The sequence below is a fragment of the Haemorhous mexicanus genome, chromosome 9 (genome assembly GCF_027477595.1).
Source record: "Haemorhous mexicanus isolate bHaeMex1 chromosome 9, bHaeMex1.pri, whole genome shotgun sequence".
NCBI lineage: Eukaryota > Metazoa > Chordata > Aves > Passeriformes > Fringillidae > Haemorhous > Haemorhous mexicanus.
This window is the reverse complement of record NC_082349.1, coordinates 19,071,828-19,094,718: the sequence shown is the minus strand read 5'-3', so window position 1 is coordinate 19,094,718 and position 22,891 is coordinate 19,071,828. Positions and strand designations below refer to the sequence as shown.

The 22,891-nt window shown below is 35.8% G+C and overlaps 1 protein-coding gene across 50 annotated transcripts in view; it reads right to left on the bottom strand.

Moving 5' to 3' along the window:
* LOC132331178 (hornerin-like) overlaps positions 1 to 21,644 on the bottom strand; it is a 46,481-nt gene extending 24,837 nt beyond the window's left edge. For 43 of the 50 annotated variants that reach the window (XM_059854323.1, XM_059854331.1, XM_059854328.1 and 40 more), the window contains exons 1-31: positions 21,504 to 21,644; positions 18,600 to 18,795; positions 17,583 to 17,719; positions 17,199 to 17,290; positions 16,065 to 16,173; positions 15,403 to 15,429; positions 15,007 to 15,042; positions 14,190 to 14,234; positions 13,161 to 13,202; positions 12,960 to 13,001; positions 12,412 to 12,450; positions 11,712 to 11,747; positions 11,022 to 11,060; positions 10,364 to 10,381; positions 9,780 to 9,815; positions 8,341 to 8,382; positions 7,376 to 7,405; positions 7,111 to 7,146; positions 6,759 to 6,800; positions 6,427 to 6,456; positions 6,117 to 6,152; positions 4,874 to 4,912; positions 4,542 to 4,571; positions 4,228 to 4,263; positions 3,800 to 3,844; positions 2,512 to 2,544; positions 1,017 to 1,037; positions 695 to 733; positions 528 to 566; positions 312 to 347; positions 152 to 187 (exon numbers count right to left, since the gene is read on the bottom strand). In XM_059854323.1, the coding sequence (XP_059710306.1) occupies positions 152 to 187; positions 312 to 347; positions 528 to 566; positions 695 to 733; positions 1,017 to 1,037; positions 2,512 to 2,544; positions 3,800 to 3,844; positions 4,228 to 4,263; positions 4,542 to 4,571; positions 4,874 to 4,912; positions 6,117 to 6,152; positions 6,427 to 6,456; positions 6,759 to 6,800; positions 7,111 to 7,146; positions 7,376 to 7,405; positions 8,341 to 8,382; positions 9,780 to 9,815; positions 10,364 to 10,381; positions 11,022 to 11,060; positions 11,712 to 11,747; positions 12,412 to 12,450; positions 12,960 to 13,001; positions 13,161 to 13,202; positions 14,190 to 14,234; positions 15,007 to 15,042; positions 15,403 to 15,429; positions 16,065 to 16,173; positions 17,199 to 17,290; positions 17,583 to 17,719; positions 18,600 to 18,795; positions 21,504 to 21,533 (1,494 nt within the window). In that variant the 5' untranslated portion in view covers positions 21,534 to 21,644. The remainder of the gene's footprint in view (positions 1 to 151; positions 188 to 311; positions 348 to 527; positions 567 to 694; positions 734 to 1,016; positions 1,038 to 2,511; positions 2,545 to 3,799; positions 3,845 to 4,227; positions 4,264 to 4,541; positions 4,572 to 4,873; positions 4,913 to 6,116; positions 6,153 to 6,426; positions 6,457 to 6,758; positions 6,801 to 7,110; positions 7,147 to 7,375; positions 7,406 to 8,340; positions 8,383 to 9,779; positions 9,816 to 10,363; positions 10,382 to 11,021; positions 11,061 to 11,711; positions 11,748 to 12,411; positions 12,451 to 12,959; positions 13,002 to 13,160; positions 13,203 to 14,189; positions 14,235 to 15,006; positions 15,043 to 15,402; positions 15,430 to 16,064; positions 16,174 to 17,198; positions 17,291 to 17,582; positions 17,720 to 18,599; positions 18,796 to 21,503) is intronic. The other 7 variants (XM_059854324.1, XM_059854325.1, XM_059854351.1 and 4 more) reach the window with 7 other exon arrangements.
* Positions 21,645 to 22,891: the final 1,247 nt, after the last annotated feature.

Below are 22,891 nucleotides of genomic sequence, written 5' to 3'. Positions count from 1 at the left end.
TGACAGGGAATGTTCCAACCCTCAGTAAAGGAAAAAACCCCAACAAAACAAATCCAAATCACAGAGAGCACAGAAACAATTATGTTTTATTAGATCTTTTAGTTGATGTAGGGACTATAATATTATGTAACTAGGAGAAAGAAATACTTACTTGATTATCATAATAGGTGTCTGAGGATGATCCACCCTTTAAAACAAACAAAAAACTCAATCAAAATTGGGGAAAGCTGCAATATAGAAAACCTCATTTTGAGCAGAGCCTAAAGTTTATATGAAGTGATGTATAGGTAGTGAAATAGAGTATTACTTACTTGGCCACCACCGTAGTTTTGTGAGTAGGATCCATCCTATAAAACAAACAAATACAAACTCTACTTCAGAAGAAATTGTGATTTGGTTCTGAGGCTTTAAAGCTGGAATAAACGATTGCCTAGAATTCCTTTGAACAAATACAATTTTCAAGACATTTGGATAAATTTTTATATATTATAAAAATTTTTACGAGGAGAAAATCAAGGTCTGCCTACCTGGTTGTCACCATAATTTTGGGAGGATGATGATCCACTCTGCAAAAAAAAAAAAAAAAAACCAACAAAATAATTAGAATTTACATCACCATACTGCTGATCAGATATTAATCAGTTGTCATTGAATTTAAAACCATCATAAAACCTTGGTGGGAGGCAACACTTACTTGGCTACCACCATAGTTTTGTGAGGAGTATGAATCATCCTGTGAAAACAAAACAGCAGCAGTCATAATGCTGGAGAGCTGAATTTTATCTGAGTGAATACAGCTGTCCTAGGTTGCTGAGTTCTATGGAAATTCTATGTCACTTGCACTTTTATGTAAGTGGAATATCAGGGCTGATAAAAAGTATGTTTGCAGAGAATGAGTTACAGACTGGACATGGAGAGACTCTGCAAGAGTCTATACCCCCATGTGTAAGAAAACTGTACAGTGGATTAGAATTGTTTTAAACATTTTTACCAATGTATAATAAAGATCTACCTACCTGACCACCCTGTGATCCACCCTGTAAATCAGATAAAAAGGCTTTAGACACTCAGTTTGGCCATGGAATATTTTTGATGAAAGCTATGATACTTGCTTAGGAAGAGTAAGAAGCAGAGGCAGATATGCAATATGGATATAATTTCTAATGTAATGAGAACAGATTGCCAGTAATGCAATGGTAAATACAAGATGAGACATACATCAAGGAACCTCAAACATTTAACTTTAAGTAATGTCTAGTGCACAGATGAGCTCCATTTTGAACACTTTCTAGATAATGTATCTTTTTTTTTCTCCTGTAGAAAACCTAATTTATACAAATGGAACGAATTTATATAAATTCTCCTAGTAGCATTATTATATAGGAAGCTGTGACCTGTGAGATACAGTGGCCTTGAGGAAATGGTTTTAAATAAAACACTCAGTATGCTTCAATGTGCCCTCTTTAGAAGAAGAATGTAACTCCTTCCAGTGAAATCAGAAGAGACATTTGTAGAAGTATTAGTGTCAAAAGTGCATAATAAGAACAGTGAAATACTGAATTATTTAAGTAAGTGGGATATTTGCCATTCACTAAAATGGGACTGAGGCTTCATTCAGAACAGTCAGAGAAAAATGAAATTAAAAGTATCATCTTTCAATATTCTAGAAGATTTTAGAAAAAAATTTAACCATTTTCTTTAGTCTTAAAAAGAAATAAGTCCTTTTAAGAAAAAGCTATTATAAAATATATACCTATTAAATATATAATTCTATAAAGTAATAATAATATATTACCTACAATGCATTGTATATCCTGTACCACATAATAATACATTATATCAACATCTATTTTTTTTGCATATTTATAAAAATAGTATATATTTATATTGCTAAAACACAGTATTTGTTGAAGCAATCTATCCAATTTTTCTATTTCTTGTGAAAACTCAGTAAGAATCAAAAGAATTATGAATAAAAAGGAAATCATCTGTTGCTGGTTTCTGCCTAATTTTTAACATCACAGAGATGACTTCTTTAAACATAGTGGACATCTTTTAGGCTAATGGTTTGTAGAGCTCCAACACTCGAACTTTCAACAAAAACACATGTAGATACACATCTATAGTTCACTGCACAACCTTTTTTTCAGGGACTTCAAGTGAAATCCTAAAATATTTTCTGGCTTTTGATAGTAAAAGAGAGGCTGGTGAGCTCCAGCCCTGATTTAAGTCATGTCAGTTAAGCAACTCTGAAGCAGACTTCTTTCCAGAATCTGGCCTTAGTGTCCTTTTTAATTAGGCATTTTAAAATATAATGCTAGGAAAAAAGGAGCAGAAAAGGCTCCAAAGTCCCTGTGATACTCCTGTGTATAGGAAGACAGTGAGTTCTAATCTCAAAATTTGTAAGATTACATGGATTTGTGCAATATGAATCTGAATTTGGGACTAATTGAGTTAGTGGCAAAACTAATTTCAGATGCATCTTAAAATAAGAGAAGAAAGCCCATTTACCTGGTGGCAGGGATTGCTATCATAGGAGACACCCTGTCAAAAACCAACCAGACAAAAAAATTAAATGCCATTTTTCTTGCAAAGTAATTAGTTTTCTTAAAATTTTTCTATGTGAGAATTAGTGTAACAAAATTCAACATATAACTTTACAGAGGGTGAGTTGAATTTTACTTAACCTTTTAAGTGTGTGGCTTTATCCTCTGCCACTCTCATACCCTTATACAAGCATCAGGACACTTTCAAAGAGATGATCAAAGGAATACTTGTGAGCCACATGGAAAGCAGTAGGTTGGTAATTGATGTCTCTCTCTATTATCCCTTGATTGGGGTGATTCCTTGATTGGTAAAGATGAACTGTTGGTGGGGTTTTTTTGGAAGCAACTGTTACTGCTGAGTGATCATCTATCTAAATGTGGCCATCAGTCTCTTGCTAGATTCACCACCATGGATTTTGGGCAATGTTTCTGCTCAGAGCCATTCATTTGCCTGTTTTGGGTATATTTTGTGATAACAGGATGAGGAACAGTTCACAGAAAGGGTTCTACCCTGGTTGTCACCCTCCCATTATTACCGTACAGGTCTTCTCTTGATAAGTCAACCTGTGACACAGCTTAGTGGAAATAACACATTCTGCAGTGTTTATCACTTTCATTGCTGGTAGCTGTGTCCTTGTTGTACTGCTCCTTATGATGCTTTCAGAGGCACTTCCACTCATGCCTAACTTACTTTAATCCTAATATTTCTGCTAAATAATGCTTAAAATGACTGTATCTATGATAATCTTTCATTCTGGTTGCTTTGCTCAATATATTTATTTAAATTAGATTTACTATTGGCCTCATGCATGATCCTTTCCCCTGGGATTTCATCACTAAATACATTGTTTTTACACCATTGCAGACCCAGAAAAGTTGAAATGGAGCCAGGATGAAAACTACTAATGTAATTATTGCTCCATTTAAGCCACTCTCTATTGCTGTTCTTTTCTATAGAAAATAAGTGGAGCAACACCCAAAAATTCCCAAGCAAAGACTCCATATAGTTAATGAGTAGACAGATTAATCACTTGTTTGTTTTCCATGTGTAACTCTGAATGGGAGCAGCCACTTCATATTGGTTACAATGCCCAAAAATATCAGCCCTTCTTGACCTCTGTGATAAATAAGTTCATGCAACAATGAAAACAATAGATTTCAAATGACAAAAATTATAAAAATTATTAAAACCATGTAAGTATTGCAAAGAAAGCTGGATCTAGTTTTCAAATAGTTTGGAGAAAAAGTCTTACTTGTCCACAACCACTGCTGCCAAAATAAGCTGCAGATCCACCCTGCTGGGGAAAAGAAAAAGAGCAGCTCATGATCCAAATACTCTCATTCTCGCTTCTCATTTCAAACATTTTCAAGGGCTTTAGCTGATAGGCTACTTGAAAGGTAGAAGATCAGCTATATCCAACTGTGAATTATTTGATAAAATACTGAGTATGTTAAATACTAAAGTGCATCAGAAAGGTGAGAGCTGAATGCACTCCTTTCTACAGGGAAAAATGCAACTCAGTCCACCTGTTGTTGCCAGAGCCATATGAAAAAGAGCTCATAGGATTTAATTCTAAAGAGATACTATATTATTTCAAGTTAGAAACCACTGGATTCTCAACACATATATGGGAATATCACATACGTGCTGTATAATGACTAATGACTGACTGATGCTTACCTGTCCATAGGAGCTGCCACCTTGAGGCCGAGAACCCTGTAAGAAAGGCATGGAGTCAGTTGTAAATTGAGCTGTGTAAGTGTAGTCCCAGCACAGCAGAAGCAGAATCACAGAATACCAGAGAGAAAAGCCCATTTCCATTAAAGGTTCCTCTCGACTATGTTACTTTTCCCCTCATGGTATTTCAGTGGCACAAACCAAATCAAGGACCACGCAGAAACACCAGGAAGGAAAAAACCACCCATGCCCCCAAGCCCATTTACAGGACAGGCTCCTACAGAAAAGCTCAACACATTTCAGCAACAAAGTCTCACCTGGCCATAGGACTGGCTGCCTTGGTAACCCTTTAAATAAAGAGAAGAAAATTAGCAGCTTGACAAGGAGGCTTCTTTCTAGAGCATGGTATCTATGGAAATAACAGCTGCATGTGGGATTCCCTAGAAGGTTCTTCCTGTGCCAGAGGACACAGAGCAGTGTGCTAACAGCTGTGCATCTGTGCAGCACATTGTCTTATTCCCAGCAGAAGCCGTGGCCCAAATTGAAGCACAGACTTGCCAAGGGGAACATCACTCTCAAAAGTCTCCCAGTCATGCCAGTCACAGAGAGACCAGTGAAGAATTTTCTACAGGACAGCTAGTTTGCTTACCTGGCCATAGGAACTGCTGCCACCTTGAGGCTGGTACCCCTGTGTGAAATTAACGATTGATTCACAGTTAGTCTACTTGTGAAGCAGTTGCCTCTCTAATGTCAATTTTTGGGGTAAGAAAACAATAAGAGCATGTACAGACTCTACAGCTCAACTAGACTAATTTTGATATTTCTTATTCTGGAGAAATAGGTGATCACACTGTGTTTATTTAATGACAATCATAGAGTAGATTTACGTCTGTCTCAGACAGTACTCCAATCTTACGAGAGTTTTTCAGGAAGGGGCACAACATTTTCTGATAATGTTTACTTTTCCTTCTTTTTTTCAGACATTGGGCTTGGATGGCTAATGCTGAATACTAGGTGCATATTGACTTCATATATTTGTATTTTCCATTGTCTCCTTTGTCTGAGAGAAAATTAGGATGAAAAATAATTTCTAAAAATTAAGACAATCTTAGAAAAAATGTAGATTCATAAAATGTAAACAAAACAATGCAATTCAAGGTATCAGGTCAAATGAATTAGCCAAGGATGACTGTATTTTTTAAAAAAGTCTCAGTAATACAAAATTACTGTGGTTATAATTTGCTATTGCAATCTGCCTTTAATATAATCTCAAAAAAGTGCAGTTGTTTCATGTACATGCAGACCTGTGCCACAGCTGCCTGGCAGGGTTATGAAGACAGGAACTACCAAAAAGTATTTGAAGTATGCCGTCTATTTTTGCTATCTGACATATAGATCCTGACAAAACTCATAGGTATCTTGGGACTGCTTTAATGTACGTAAAAACTGTGAAGGGAGGTAGACATTCATTAGTTGCAGGCTCCAAGATAAATTCTTAATTCATCTGAGAATCTGACCCAAGGTTCTTCAATTTCTCAATGTTACTTCTCTGCTGACAGCAAAGCAGGCAGCAAAGAACTGACAATAAATTTGTATTATACCATCAATTGGAATGAGGACAGCATCAAATAGAATATTTCTACCATAAATTTACAAAGTTCCACATCTGTGGAAAAGATAAGATAGCAGCAGAAATCTAGGATTCCTGTATATGTCTACAAAAAACACAACAGTCATGTTCGAAAAAAACCCCATTTTAAATGGATTCAGAGATACATTGGTTAAGAATTCAATGTTGAATTGAATTGAAGAAAGAATATTTTAAAATTTGTTAACTTTTCAGGGCAATGGCACTTCACTTTCTCAAATGTTCTATTCCAACTAACGTTTACCTGTCCATAGGAGCTGCCACCTTGAGGCTGAGAACCCTGTAAGAAAGTCATGGAGTCATAAAATGAGCTGTGTAAGTGTAGTCCCAGCACAGCAGAAGCAGAATCACAGAATACCAGAGAGAAAAGCCCATTTCCATTAAAGGTTCCTCTCGACTATGTTACTTTTCCCCTCATGGTATTTCAGTGGCACAAACCAAATCAAGGAGCACGCAGAAACACCAGGAAGGAAAAAACCACCCATGCCCCCAAGCCCATTTACAGGACAGGCTCCTACAGAAAAGCTCAACACATTTCAGCAACAAAGTCTCACCTGGCCATAGGACTGGCTGCCTTGGTAACCCTTTAAATAAAGAGAAGAAAATTAGCAGCTTGACAAGGAGGCTTCTTTCTAGAGCATGATATCTATGGAAATAACAGCTGCATGTGGGATTCCCTAGAAGGTTCTTCCTGTGCCAGAGGACACAGAGCAGTGTGCTAACAGCTGTGCATCTGTGCAGCACATTGTCTTATTCCCAGCAGAAGCCGTGGCCCAAATTGAAGCACAGACTTGCCAAGGGAAACATCACTCTCAAAAGTCTCCCAGTCATGCCAGTCACAGAGAGACCAGTGAAGAATTTTCTACAGGACAGCTAGTTTGCTTACCTGGCCATAGGAACTGCTGCTGCCTGAGAAACTTGGTCCACCCTAAGACAAGAACACCATTTGGTTATTTCCCTTTCAGTAAGGGTCCAGGCTGCATTAGCAACAGCAAGCAACTACATCCTAAAGCCATGCAGGGCAGAGTGCAGAACCAAGCATCTCCTGGCTCTCCTGAGGATGCTGAATTTGGTGATTTTACACACTGGGATTCCAGATCAATGAGTAGCACTTGCATAGATGTTGAGTGTAAATAGACACTTTCAGAGAAAATGTCCTTTAAAGTTGAAATTCTGAGGGTTTGGTGGGTGCCTTTATAGTGCCAATTCTGAAATGCTCTGTTCTGACTGATGCTTACCTGGCCATAGGAACTGCTGCCTTGAGGTCTGTAGCCCTGTAAAGAAGGTAAGAAATCATTTGTAAACAAAGCTATTTTGTCTTAATACAGCAGCAACAGAAAAGTCCATTTCCTCTTAAAGCTCCTCTGTATTATGTTCTTTTTTCGTTCATTGTATTTCAGTGGTACAAGCTAAACTCATGGACCACTCAAAAACATCAATAAGGTAAAAAAACAAGAGAGGGTCCTACAGAAAAGCTCAACACATTTCAGCAAAACAGCTCACCTGAGCATAAGACTGGCTGCCTTGGGAACCCTTTAAATAAAGAGAAAATAATTATCACTTGGAAAAGGAGCCTTTTTTAAAGACCATGATGTTTATAGAAACACAGCTGTGTGGGGATTTCTCAAAAAGCACAAAGAAGACAGAGCATTATGCTAACAACCCTGCAATAAATTGTCCTATTCTCATCAGAAGCCATGACTGGGAATCTTGTGCATATTGAATACCCGTGATCTTGAGTAGTGGCCTCCCTGTGGCCCTGATCCCTAAATCTCATACCTACACTTTTGAAACAGTTTTCTGGTTGCATGTAGTGCTACAGAGAATATTGATGGACTTTTGCATCCCTCCTACCCCCAGCCCCCAAGGGGAGGAAGACTTAAAAAGCCTTCATACTGGAGTTCATACTATGAATATTCTCAAGTTTTAGTTTGCAATAATTTATGATGCCATTGTGTAAGTATTTTCTAGGATTCCCTTGCTTTTTTTCTTTTTTTTCCCCACACAAGCAGCTTTATCTTCATGGCTCTAAGCAATGCTGGAAGACATTGCACATAGTTCCACGATTATGATTTTTCTACATTCTTGATATGGCTCAGCAACTACCCTTTATAACTTTTGGAATTTGAGGTCCAATATGCATGGGCTTGGAATCTATCAGTATGGGGTTGGTGGTAATGAGCCTAGAATCGCTTCCTCTCAGGGCCTTGACCCTTATGCTCTGAGTGGAATACACTCATTTCATGCCAGCCCATCACACATGGAAATGCATTTGTGAGCATCACAAACAAAATCATTTGAATACCAATATCAGGTGGCATTTTCATGAACAAAAGCCTGGAGAATAGAAATACCTGCACCTGTGAAATCCATTTTTAAATGCAGAAAGTGATTTATTCGTAAGTTGTGCTGGCCCTGTTTTAGGGAAGTCTACAGGAATATTTATAACACTTTTTAAGTTTACTTACCTGAAAATAAGTACTGCTGCTGGTTTGCTGTTTTTGTCCACTCTACACAGGAACAAAAAAAAAAGGGTTATTTATTTTTAAGAAGAATTGCTTATGCACTAAGCCATTTCAAGGATCAACTCTGTCCTTCTGTCTACTAGACAGTTTGAATGCTATGAAGAGTTCATTACACTTTTTCTTACTTTATGCCATCTCCACGTGCTACAAAATGTATATAAAAATCCTACACAAATAGAGTGTTTAAAGGACTTAAATATCTTGATATGATTTTCTTAATGAAAATTAATTGTATAATACATCTTTGTGTCATACTGTGGTATTTGAAGTGAATTAAATAATTCTGCCTTTTAAATGGGCAGATGGGTTTGCCTTAAACCCATATCTATTTGTATTACATTATGAATGATTTTTTTAATTAATAAGCACAACAAACTGTTGACAAAGGCTTTGCCAAAACAAAAATTTAAAAGTACACAGTTAAAATTTAACATAAGGAAAAGCCACTGCAAAAAATATTTTGATTCCCAGAAAATGTGTAGATTATGAGAGGAATAAAATATTTTTGATATTTACACATTGAAAACAGTTAACCTGTGTAATCAAAACACTGTATATTTTAGTCAGAAATAAAATAACAAGGAAATCTTATTCCTTTCTTTGCCAACATTCACCACAAGTCATGGAAGAAAATAATTCCATACATTTTGAAAGCAATGGTTTTGGAAAGACAAATTTCAGCTGGGGTAACCTGCTACTAATCTTTCAATGAAAGTGAGAATTTGTTGTTGTAGTCTGATGGACTGGCATCTAATAGACTGACTAGCCATTAATAGTGGGATGGATGTTAAAATGACAAAGAACACAGAAAAATATGTCTGAATGATGTTCATAATACTTTATAGTCATGCTCGTAATGAGATTAGACTGCAATCAATTTTCAAAGTGCCTGGTTATCAAGAAGCAACATTACAAATACAACAGTTCACCTAGGCATTAACAGCAGGATTTTAAAAATGTAATTCTGAACTGGGTGTTTCCATTAAAAAATTGACTGTTTAATTGAAAATGGAACTGTGCACGTAGCAATTTATATTTGATTTGATACTGAGTAACATTTAAGCTTTAGTTCTGGAATTCCATCCTCCTTCCTGAGCAGACTGAGACGGTCAAATTTTGCCAATTTTGAGAGCCCAATGGAACTTGCATACAGAGGTTTTAAAATTTCTTATGTGTGGAAAAAAGCTGCAATAATCTTTATTCAGCAATCAGCTAAGATATCCCCTTTGCTGTCGTCACAGAAATGCCCTACTCCACCACTGTAGTTTGTGGACATCTAAGTTATCCACACTTACTTGTTTCCTAAGAGAGGAATTATTACTTAGTTTACTAAGGCAATTCTTAATTTAAAACTCAAGTATAATGGAGAAAAAAATGTCTACCTGTACTATGATCCTTGTAGCAGAGCTTCCCAGACTCTGAAAAAAAAAATAAATCCAGAAACAAAGAAACATAATATAGCACATTTAATTGATTTGTTTATTGCAATGCTCTTAAACAGAAGATACTAAGTTGAACTATTTAGTTTGTGAGAATAAAGGGAAAGGTTGTATGTGTGTTGTACTGTGTACCAGTTTTTAACACCCAGCATTAAGCTAGTCCACTCTCAGTTCTGAAGCTTTGGGGAGGAAGGCTGACCCTACTAAGTCATTTTCTACTCTTACAACTTCTGTGGAGGGCAGCAGAGCACAAGCCATGTGCACCACCTTTTCGCACTAGCAGTCAGCTTGAGTTTTCCAAATGTGGGGAAGGAAGCTGGACACCATCAGCCCTCCAACTTGTTTCATTGTCACCTGCACTGCACATACATCAACACATACAGATCCACTTCCTCATCCAGGCATTTTTTTGCTGAATTCTGAGGCATGAGGGACAAACATAAAAGAGTAGCACACACCATCAACCTGGTTTGATCCCATAAGAACTATAAGGATCCTATAGGAATCAAAAGAAAAGGTATTCTTACCTGAGGGAAGGTGTGACGCTGCAAAGAAGCAGAAAAATCTTTCATTATTTTGCACAAGGGCTTGCCCAAACAGAATATTGCAGCAGAGAAAGAGAGTAAGGGCCCTTATATTTCAGATGCAATACATAGTGGAATGTGAAAGAACTGTATAAAAAGGATGGCATAGAATAAATGCATCTTAACCTTTATTCAAGTTTGAACAACATGTTCTGTTAGAGATTCAATATATATAAAATATTACATTATAAAAGCTCACTTCAAGCACCTGAAGGCTTAGTTTTAGCTCCAAGTAAGCAGAGTGGAAATGTAATAATTTGAAAATGAGAATGGAAGTAAACTCACAGAAGAAAATTGCAATAGAAACAGAAAATCAAAACTATGTGGGAACACGGAGACTGCATACTTGGAGAGACCTGGTGTCTGCAGCTAATTCATTGTCTGTGCAAGTATTAACAGCAATCACAGAACCATGAGGTTTGTATCTATCTATCTTGTAACACACCTTCCCTGAAGATAGCTATACACATAGGGTAAATCGTGCCTGCCAAAAAATTGTCTCCAGGAATATTTCTTAAAATTAAAAATATTGATATTTGAAAGCTTTTTGGGTCAAAGTTGTTTGTAGGAAAAATGTGTATTGTAGAGAAAAACAGCTTACCACAGGTGGAAAAGGGTTGCTGTTGGCAACGACCACTACCTATGGAGAAACCAGAGGAAGATATTTACTTACCATAAGGATTATTTATATATTGCTAAATATGTCAGAAAAATGAAGAATGCTAAAATTTGTAAATTTACAAACTCTGATAATAATGCCATGGAAGGTCCCTTTTATAAAATGGCATTTTTATTAAAAAAAATTAATGCACATCACCAAACAAAGAATTATATCTATTTCTACATAGTTTACACAAGAGAATAAGCAGATAAAAGATTTTCCCCAAACCACATAATGACACAGCTGTAGAGGCAGAAGCAGGATTTCCTGTCCTGTACCATATCTACATGCCTGTACTGTGTGCCCTTTTTTAATCCTCAACTTTTTACCCTAAACTAGAACATCAATTTATTTTGTCTTTATTCAGTATTATGATAAAAAAATAAAAAATACTATATATTGAGTTCATTAAAAAAAAAAACAAAACCTGAAATAAGCCAAATGCAATAATTGTATCTTCTTCTGCATTTATGTTTTCTCATTAGAAGCTCTCCAAGCCTCTAAGAACCAAACCAAATCAAATCATATGAGCCAGTCTGGGTTAAAGCCTTGAAAACTCTTGACTGATATAACAGGAGACTTGCCAAGTTATGAATGTAAGAATTTTTCCCTTTGAACAGGAATGCTTACCTTCTTACTGGAATCTGAACTGCTTGAAGGGACAGACTGTAAAAAATACAGAATTCATTTGTTGCTTAGGTAAATGCATGGCAAATTAACTACAGCACTAATCTCCACAAGAATATTAATCTAATGTGATACCCGTGAAGTACAAAACAAAGTAAGAGTCTGAAGAAAATAAATGTATTTGCAGTTAATAAATTAACAACTGCAATAAATCAATTGGCTTAATTTTTTTTTTTACAGCCCAATTATTTTGCTGATTTTACAGAGTACTGTACAAAAGCTGCAAATGTTTCATCAAATAGGAAGTTTTTTTGTAGGGAAAAAATCTATTGGTAGAAAAAATAAATAAACTCTTCTACCTTCACCCAAAAAACTAACCCAAAAAAAAAATCTTTTGATTCTTAGTAACCATCAAACAAAACACTTACTTTTGGAAAAGCAGAGTAAAAGTAACTGGTGTCCATTTATCGAATAAGTATAACTGACATTTGGTGGAAAATAAAAGTAGGAATACAGCAACAAACACCAAATATGTAATTCATCTGATGAAGTTATTTCCAGGTATGATCATTACTAAATCATTTGAAGAGCGTTTTCCTTTATCCCCTTCCATAGATTTAATTATTGTTTGATAAATTTGGGCATAACTTCTTAGCTTTTGAATACCTTAGGAAGCTAAAAACATTTTGGAAAATACAGTTACCTGGCCATAAGTAAGACCACTGGTGGATAAGGATGCACTCTGAAATAAAAATATTAATCAGGTATTTATTTATACAATAATTTGCAAATTATTAATTTGTTTTCACGTGAAAAAATAAATAAATGAGATGGACAATAGAAATTTCTCTTCTAATTAAAGAATTAATATGCAAAGATTTTAAAGAACCCCTAATAATATTCAAAAAGATTGTCCAAAGACAATAATTTTACCTGATAAAAAGCATTATGCAGTAAGATTTCTGACATTTTAGCAGAAAAACAAATTAAGAGATTCTAATTGGTGATATTATGTATCACCTATATGTACATATACACCTTAAAAGATAAATTATTAGGCTTTGAACTGTCAGTATAACACCTTTTAATTTGGGGGTTTAATTTCAGAATAACACCTCAAGCTGACAGTATTTTCCTGAATATGTTTAGGAAGACTTCAATAGCTCTAGAGAACAGAATCAAATGCAATTTTCAATAAGGAGATGAGTTAAGAAATGTAGTAGGAGACAAAAACATATATAACCAACTTACATCTCTGCAGGCTTGTAGGCCATATGCACCAGCAGCACCTCCCTAAGACAAAACACAAACCAGGTATTTCTCATCAGTATTTTCAATTTGTAGCAGAGGCTCCCACATGAACATTCATTAAATAATGCAATTGAAAGCTAGGAGTTACTATGAATATAGTTATGCTGGGGATAAAAAAGAAAATGTAAAAATAGTGCTTACAGGGGCACATCCACTCTTGCTTACTGTGTAGACTACTCCACCCTGAAATAAAAACAGAAGTCAATTATTTCCATATAAAAAACTGAAATGAACAAGAGAGAAAAAACCCAATGCCATGCTGTTTGTGGCATGAAAAGCTGTACAGCTGACAATGTATATATGCAACCGAGGGATAAGCAAGTAAAGAGGTTACCAGTTCACTGGCACTGCCTGTATAATAATTCTAATTTAGTGTGAGACATCATCTGTATTTCACATAAGTTTCATCAGCTTTGTCACTGATCATGAAATCTTTCAAAATGTTACTGAATGGCTCGTATTTTATAAAAAAATCAATAACTTCAAGTAGTTATATGACAAGATGAGAAACTCAACTCTTGGAAAAGAATATATATTATATATTTTAAAAATACAAGGAAGAAAACCAGGTTTCAGCATATGTATCAACATAATTTGTATTTCTCTGTATCTGGTAATTCATTACAAGCAGTGAATATTGAAGAAATGGAATATTACCAGATAATTCACTAATTAATATAACCACTAGTAAGTAGTAAGAAATATGTCCTTGATAATCTCAATTCAAAGAACTGGAGACTCACCAGAAAGTATCTAAGAGTTATAGAGAAAATAGGCATATTATTGGTAGTGGAGATAGTCAGCTAAAAACCAAGTATACATTGCTGTGATGAATGAAGTGAAAGTGGTGACAAAGCAGACATGCATACCCCAGAAGTTTTAAAAGGCTAACTAGACAGTGATAGGCCTAAGTGTTTCACTGCAATTATAGTCCAGTATTAAAAGCAATACAGATGTTAAACTGGAGCAAGCTATTGAGTTCAAGAGAGTGGAGGTAGCTGAACTTAGCCCAGGTACAAACACACAGTTTGCTGGATAAACACCTCTGCCATACTGGGTTAACTAGCAAAGAAGATATTTCACTACAGTAAATCACCTCATGTTACAGAATTTTAGTCATTCAAGGTTACTGAAAGAAACCTTACAAATGCTGGAATTTAGGACTCATACCTGACTGCCTGAGTAGCTGCTCTGAGAGGAACTGGAAGGTCCAACCTGAAAAGAAACCAGACTGGTATTTATTATCTTGCTGAAAAATTATTTTAAATAAGTGATTTTCAGGAAAGAAGTTCTACTTGGTCGGAAGAGGAAGAACCCACAAAGTAGTTTTTTATTACTTCATTCCACCAATACTAATAAAATAATTTCAGAGATCTTTCAAGACAAATAATCAATACTGCGCCAATCCAGCTGTTATAAATTACATAATTCTGCTGCTTGCATCCTTTTGTATTTGACCTCATACACTTGATGTCCATCATTGAGGACGAGATCTATACCACCACAATCATTAAAAAGCAGATGAATGCTTTTTACTAATATGACTATGTAATCATTAACATATATGCTGTAAAAAAGCAAAGAAGGAAAAGAGGTTTCTTCACTGAGCTGCCAGAGAAAGTTTTTGAAGGAAAAAAAATCAAATAGCTACATTTTATATCTAGATACTGATTTGCAGAAGGCAAGTAAATAAGTGATCTTGAAGAGCAAGAAAACACTAAGAATAAAGAATGAAAAGAGAAAAAAGAAAACTTCTATTATAGAGCTACTACAGATTAGCAGAGAGAATCTGCAGAAGGAAACGGTAATGAGGCTAACAACCCTTTAGACAGTTTTGGATTTTTAATCAAAAAAGATAAACTAACAAAAAGAACATTAAGTTGAGTTACAAGGGGGTTAAAGACATGTCTAGAAGCAACTTTTGACTAGGCCTTGAGATCTTGGGCAGTTAGCAGCATGTCAATGTCTTTGGAGAAGGAATACTTACCATGATGCACCGGCCTGTTGAATAAGTCCCTCCACGCTGCAAGAGAATACAGGTTCCAGTTACTATTTATTGACTGGTGTAAAAATATCAAATTACTTTAAACAGTAAATCAGCTGAATTCACATTAATGGTCTGAGTGAAGAAATCAAGTGTTTCATTGCTGACAATATATTACACGTTTTAATAATCTCATCTGCCAACTGATGCTAACTAATTAAAAAAAAAATTCAAAACTGAATAAAAAATGAAAGCATAAATGACATCTTGCTAGGAAAGTAATTTGAATGGTACAATAGAATCTCCAAGCTACCAGCATGACACAACTAGACCAGCAGGAGAAGAACTCTTAAACTGAGGCAGCTGAAAGTTGGGAAATTGAAGAAAAATTGCTCTTACCTTGTTACATTCTAATTCTATCATAATCTGTGGGGGAAAAAAATAAAAGAGGAAGCATTACCAAATTATTCACTGCGGAAAGAAAAAGACAACTTATTACAGGAAACAAAATACATTTTGTGAAGTGAGAGATTTAAGACAGGTGCTCACTCTTGGTTACATCACAAGTTCACATAAATCACTGCTGCTGCAGTCTAATACATGGATTTGAGGAAATTTTCTTTGAGCTGCCAACATTTAATATGTTTCATAGAAGCATAATTCTTGGCATAAAAATGTTACCAACTCCTTTCAAGAAGGTGCTACAGTTACAATTCCCAGGTGCTGAGGCAGCATTTAAGAACAGCACTGTACATCAGAAGTACAGTAGAGTTCTATAATGAATTCTATTTTCTTCTTTTTTTTTTCTTTTGCTTTAAGACATGGATTGTTTTGATAAATAGATTATTACTTTCCTTAATTCTGTAGGAGAAAAAGAGTATTAACTTTATTTTTTCATCCTTTTTATAAGAGGATTAGGAAGTTAAATTAAAATTATTGAAAACATCTAATGATTTTGCCTTAGTTAATGAATAAATGACAACAAGTGTATGTCTTGTATCAAGCCAAAGATTCTTTAATTACTGTATTAATTTTTATCATTCAAATACACTAAAACATACCTTCCTTTTACTTTTTCCTGTCGCATTAACTGACTGAGAATGTGTAGGTGTGAGAGTTTTGCTTTGAATTCCAACCCAAAAGTTCTCTAGATTTTGAACAACAGTTGCACTAGAGAGAAAACAAAATAATTTATTTTCTATCAGTGTATTTAATTATAAAATACAAACTCTTGCCCCCCTTTGCCCCCAGCCAAGATTATCCACTGTGTTCTGGTTTTAAGTGTATACAGTACAAGTTTCACAGAATATTTTTTCTTGTAGGGGCTTGTATTATCATCCAGCACAGCCTTGAAGATAACTCAAACAGATGCTGAGAACAAGCAGAAGAGGGATAGACACTTGAAGAAACTCTGACACCAGTGAGGAGCATTGGCTCAAATGTCGATAAGAATTGTCCCACATGCTCTGACAATCTGCATCTATGATGGTGAACTGATTCTTATGGAAATAACAAGTGGAAGCAATTGTGGTTTTGTATCCTTTTGCCTGCTCTTGGTATTCCTCAAGATTTAACGAAGCAAGGCAAAGATGGCCCTATCATAAATCTGCACTTCAAACAGTACAAGCTATCAAATATTTATGTATTTTCCAATATACTTCAAGCATGTATTTGTTAGAGTAGGTGGTGTTTTTACAAGGTTCACATCTGCAAGAAATGTAGCATAAAATGTAGGGTAAATATATCTTCTCCTGTTTTCAGAAGTTAGCTCATAGGTCATGCACTTATTTTAAAATTTATGTTAGAAGAATTTACTTCAAATTACTATTCTTCCACTGTTCAAAATCAAGAAAGGTATAACTGAATAGGTCTGAATTTCATTTTTTCAGGGAAGGAGTTACATTCGTATTTTGTTGCTGTTGTAATTAAAGAATTCAAAGTGTAAAAAAAGGCTACTCAAAGATCCATTATTAACATTACACTTAATGGAATAATTTGCATATATTAAGATCTTCAGGACATTAACTTTTACAATTATGTCTTGAAATTGAAAACATTTAATGAAAGGAGTGTGAGGTTATGGCAAACTATGAAAAAAAACTATGTTGGACAAGAATATCTCAAACAGCAACACAGGTCTATCACAATAAAGAAAGAAAATTTCAAGGCAAAAAAAAAGAAAATCAACTATTTACATAAATTGAAGCTCTCTAACATCATGTGGAGCAATCCATGTTGTTGTAACCTTCTGTTTCACATCTGAATTGGCATTACTTACTGCTGAATTCTGCAATTAAAAAGAAATACATATAATTATATAAGTTGTAGGAGTGACTTTACCTATATTATTACAGAAACTGTCTCTACTACAACAGGTAACACTGATGTCCTGATACGAAGAGCCAGGGAATTTCTACATTAGGTTCATATCACGTACAGAGGACAGATGAAGTTCTTGATAAAACCTAACCTTTTAAACAGTACTGATGAAATAGCTTTGCTGTATAAAAATGATCCCTACTTCCATTATTTTAAAGAAGCCCAAGCTTCAGTAAGTATTCCAAAGACTACACACATACCGTCATGTTATGACATTGTAAGCCTTTAGTGTTTGGATCCGTAATTTTAAAAGTACCAACAGGAACATCTCCATCTATTTCTCGAGCTTGTAGATTAAATCCTTTAAATCCAGCATCTCCAAGTGCTTCTAGAGTTACTGTGAAAAGAGGCATTTTGAGAAATGTAAATGTCATATACCACTAAAACTGCCTAAATGTTCACCATGCAATTTGCTTCACTCCAAGGCATAAGATTGCGTTGTGCAGAACTCAGCACAGTGCAGAAATTACTTTAAGCCCTGTACAATTCTAAAAGAAAAACATTTAAAACACCTTTCTTAATTACAAGGGGAATGACAATAAAGGTAAGGGAAAAAAATTGGAAAGGTTCTTCTCTGTAAAGTAACATGGAATTTATGATTTACTGACAATTTCAAAAGGAATTCTGCTCTACCAAATGAACAGTGGCCCTGCTGTGAAGGTGCTCCATCCAGAGAGCAATTTGGGATTAAGAAAATAAAAGGGGGTTTAAGCCACAATAGCTCCACCTCCTGCAATGTGATAAAATGTGGGATGCAGCTTTTAGAAGGGTGACTCAAATTGTATCACTCTTAAGTAGTCTCATACTGCGTCCTGAATTTTTATTGTCCTGTAGGATGACAGCATGTGAAGAACTAATGATCCCTTTGTATCGCAGAGGCCTGATTCAACAGCAAATACTCAAAGTTCATGAGCAACTAATTATTAGTCCAGTTTGGCTATCTGTCCCACTCAGTTTTAATTTTGTCACAAAAAATTTAGCATAAAATTAGGAGATATCTATTAGATAAAGAAAAAAGAAAGAAAGAATGCATTTTCAGTTATATAAGTATGTCCATACAGATACAAAACATAAAATATAATATCTCAGGTATATATGAACAATATTGAAGTTAAAAAATAAATTATCTAGACTGAGAAGGAAATAGGGGGATTGTTAAGAAGATTGGTAATTCTGGAAGACACAGACAAAGATTTTATGTCATTCAGATTGTTTACCTTGGACTTCATTTCCTGGCTCAAAGTTATCAAAAGATACAGCAATAATATACGGTGGTGCAGATGTCTGTGGTTCAGCTTCATAGTTTGGTAACAGAGAATCACAATCAATTGAGGTATTTGTCTGTGGAAAACCAAGGATTCCAGGCAAAAATATCCCACAGAACAAAAAAACAAAGCAGGAATGTCTCTTCATCTGTGGAACAAAAAGACAATACAGGTCATAGTAAATTCTTTAAGTAGTTGCCATGTTTGGCAAATATCTGCTTTTCTCCAGGACAGGAAAAAAGCAAGCCTAGAAAGCTTCTCTTTCTTTGCATTCATATATTTTGAAGAAAAAAAATTAAAATAAAATACTTATATACACTGGCTGAAAAGTGCAATAAGAGACACAAATATTATAATTTAAAAATACAGAATTATTAATGGGAGTTTAAATTTTTGAGTTACATGTCAGCAATGCATTAACAGCCATGTCTGCTGTATTACACCTTTGAACTAGAAAAGTCCTTAAAGCAAAGTTCCTCATTGTTGCACTGGCAGATTTAGCTCAGCTCCTTGGCTGTGCAAGAACTCAGAGGGAATCCTTGCTCTCTCAAACTGTAGATATAACCATGATTAGCATGCTCTTCTTTGACTGCTTTCCCTACTCTCACTTCCAAGGGATGGTCAAAAAATCTAATTAAATGTCCTGGAGTACTCTTTAAGATTTTCAAAGTATTTGTTTCCTGAAGGACTTAACAAAAGATTTCCGCAAAGTCCTCTGGAACTTCTAAACAGTTTAAAAATTCTAAATTACTACTGCAGGCTACCTGTTAGTAAAGACTAACTATAACCAGTAAAGAACCTATAACCAGTACAGAAATTCAAAAAAATAACTAAGAGACCAGACTTAAGTCCAATTTTCCAGGACTGTCCATGAAGAAAGAATGTATTTTCTTTACAGCTCACTTGCAATGACGGTAAATTGTTTCCAAGAAAGAAAGGAAACATTTCCCAAAAGTATTCTCAGGTGTTTAATATGAGATTTTTCAGCCCATGTTCAAAATCTAAATATTCATCTGTAGCACTACATACTTAAAAAGCCATTACACCTTATGAACAACTCACTCTTCCAGCTACAAAATTGCTGATACAACTGTTCAGTCTCTAGAAGTATTTGATAATGCTATTTTACATGCTGTCTGCTACTGGATTGCCTCATGTGACACAACAGACAGTAACAGATAAAATGGAGATATTTACTTGAGATTTTTTGAAGCATTTCAAACACAATGTAAGAGATGTATTCAATTTGTACCATCTACCTGTGTATCTTAATTCATGCATAACTGTGTAAGATCATTTGCTTTCGTATGTGCAAATGAAATAAGAGACAGAAGCATCTGGAAGCAGGGGAAAAATACACAACTCTGAACATTCATGTACTTAACTCTGAACTTCAACAACTTTTTAAAAAGCCACTGAGTCAGCAAATAGTAAAACAGGTGACTGTGAAATGTTGAAAGATTCCCAAGTAGGATGATGAAGGTTTGCATGGTGTCACAACTACTCAGAGCACCAACCAGGAAAGTGATAGATGCAAGTTATTGAGTCTTTAAAGCAGATGAAGACTGCACCTCTCCAAAGCCTCATCAAAGTGTCACTCTAATGGGATCCTGGTGAGCACCATGTTTTGGTATCAGCATGCTGGGTGCGGTTATCCAATCTCTTGTGACGATTTTGACGTGGCCCACCTCTAATTAAGTTTTAAATACAGCATGTGGGTGCTATTATATCAACAGATGTGGTAAACAGTGATTTAATATGAACCAGTCTGTGTGTTGTTGAAATCTCTGTCTGACTCATGGAGAGATGGAAAAAAATAGTCTGTTTCTAATTAGGTGTTCCATTTCAAAGCGCAAAGTCCTAGTTTAGCTAGGATTGGAAAATTGTCTGGAGCTGCACTCAGCCATGAAATCTTTCCTCTCTTTCTTGTTAGAAAAGAGCCAGAAACACAAGTACAACGAGTTGAAACATGGCAGAAATGCCTTCTCTTTGCATCAGCTCTCTGATTTAATAGTTCAAGAGGTATTCTGAGAGTCTCATAATGTCATCTTTTGGAACTAGCTTTTAGATGAGAAAGAGAGATATTAGTATCTTAAAAAATTCCAAGTCCAGACTTGAGGCAGAAAGCTTCCACAGGCTCTGAGTTCCAATACATAATCCATGGAATCATGTTACCTAGCTTACATATTTTACATTTTCTCCATGAAAAATGTAAAGAAACAAAAATTAAATACTTATAAAATAGAAGCAGAGAGAATTCTGGCTAATAAATGTTATTTGCAAACTTCTAATTGAATATAATGATGAAAAATTAATTATATCCTCAGTTCCTTCATCTGATGGAGAAATTATAATTATTTTTTTATCACAGATTCAGACCTTTCTCCCTATGAGTCTATGTGGCCCTCACCTTTCCAACACCTGAACTGCTACCTTAAGAGTCCTCTTCCATATTTAGTCTAATATGTCTTCAGGCCAACAATTAAATCCCTGCTAGTTAGCTACTGTGTCAAAGTCTACTGGACTCGGGAGCAGGCACTTTGGTGGTTTGCTCCTCAAAGCCTTGGGCAAACTTCTGAAGTGAGACAAAAGTTGTTTTAAAAGCTTTTAAATATAGAGCGTTTAATGAATATGATAAATACCTCTCCATAATTTGAAAACCACAGTACTTGCAAGTCCATCCTGCCAACAGTTTTAAGACTAGCTCCTGTATACCCCTTTCTATTCCCATTCTTTATGAGTATTTTCCTCCTTCTCCTAGATGCTCCTGATGAGCCACAGATTTATTCCTTAGCCCTTGAGAATAAGCATCCCCAGTTAGCGTGCACCCTGTCCACCACATCCCCACCAACACACCTTATCGACCAAGTGCTGATGCGTGGGCATCCTCCGGTCCCTCTGTGGTCAGTGCGGAGGAGCTGCAGCCGGGCAGTGCCGGTGCCCCAGGAAGATGAGACAGAGGAGGTGGAAGGCTCGGCCAATCCGTGCCGAGGCGGGAGCCAGCGCGGCCAATCAGGGCCAGCTGTGCATCCTACCTGGAAATTGGGACACCACAGGTGGGACTGTCCTGCCCAGAGCTGGCGGTGACAACACCCTCCTCACAGGTGAGTCACGCCCCTCTGACCTTTATCGAGGCATCTGGCACAGGCAGGGCTTCTGAAGGCTGGTAGCCTAAACCAGTGTGTCAACTAAAATCAAAAGAATCATGCTATACATAAACCCCTTACTAATATTTCATAAACAATTCCAGTAAAATGTTCTATATTAGTCTTACTCATCTGTTACCAAAGAGTATTCTGCTGCTGCTTTTTCATTCTTCTACTCCTTTTTCACAGCTGGAAAAGACCTGGAAAATTCTAACGATTGCCATACTTCCAAGCATTTTCTCAGAGCAAAGAGTTAATAAGGCTGCTTCTCCTCATGCACCTTGTAGGAAGAGCCTGAAGTTATTGCAACTGACCTGTACTCAAAACTAGCAATTATTTTACTCTTCAGAAGATTTTCACAAGGTCTCTACTAGAGACTGGGAGAAGTGCAAAAGCTGAATGACATAAAATAGAATAGAATATTTTCAGTTGGATGGGATCTAAAATTATTTGTCTAATTCATGCCTGTCCAAATGCTTCTAAAATACTGACAGACCTGGGGCTTTGACCACCTCCCTAGGAAACCTGTTACAGTGCATGACCAATCTCTCAGTGAAGAAATGCTTCCTGATGTCCACTCTGAACCTCCCCCAGAGCAGCTTTGAACCATTCCCACACATCCTATACTGGACATCAGCACCTCCCTCTCCACTTCCCCTTCTCAGGAAGTTGTGGAGGTCAATGAGGTCACCCCTCAGCCTCCTTTTTTCCAAACTAGACAAGCCTAAAATTCTTGGGTGCTCCTAACAGGACATTACTTTCAGCCCTTTGTTGACCTCCTCTAGATGTTTTCAAGGACCTTAGCAATATGACAGACATTCCTGTTTAACCAGGGAATTCTGTGAATCTATGAGTCTTTGGTTAATGGAAATCCTTTAACCAAAGACTATTTATAAGAGCCTTCTTCAATTCCTTAATGTTCATTCATTTAAAATGTATTTGAAATCAAAATTCTCACAGCATTTTAAGAAAATCTGCTATTTTTAAGATTCAGTGCATTTAATTAACTGTATTCTCTTTCTGTTAATTACCTTTAATTAATGAGTAGTATTTTATTTATATTGCTCCATTATGAAATGCATTATTTCCTATCTCCTG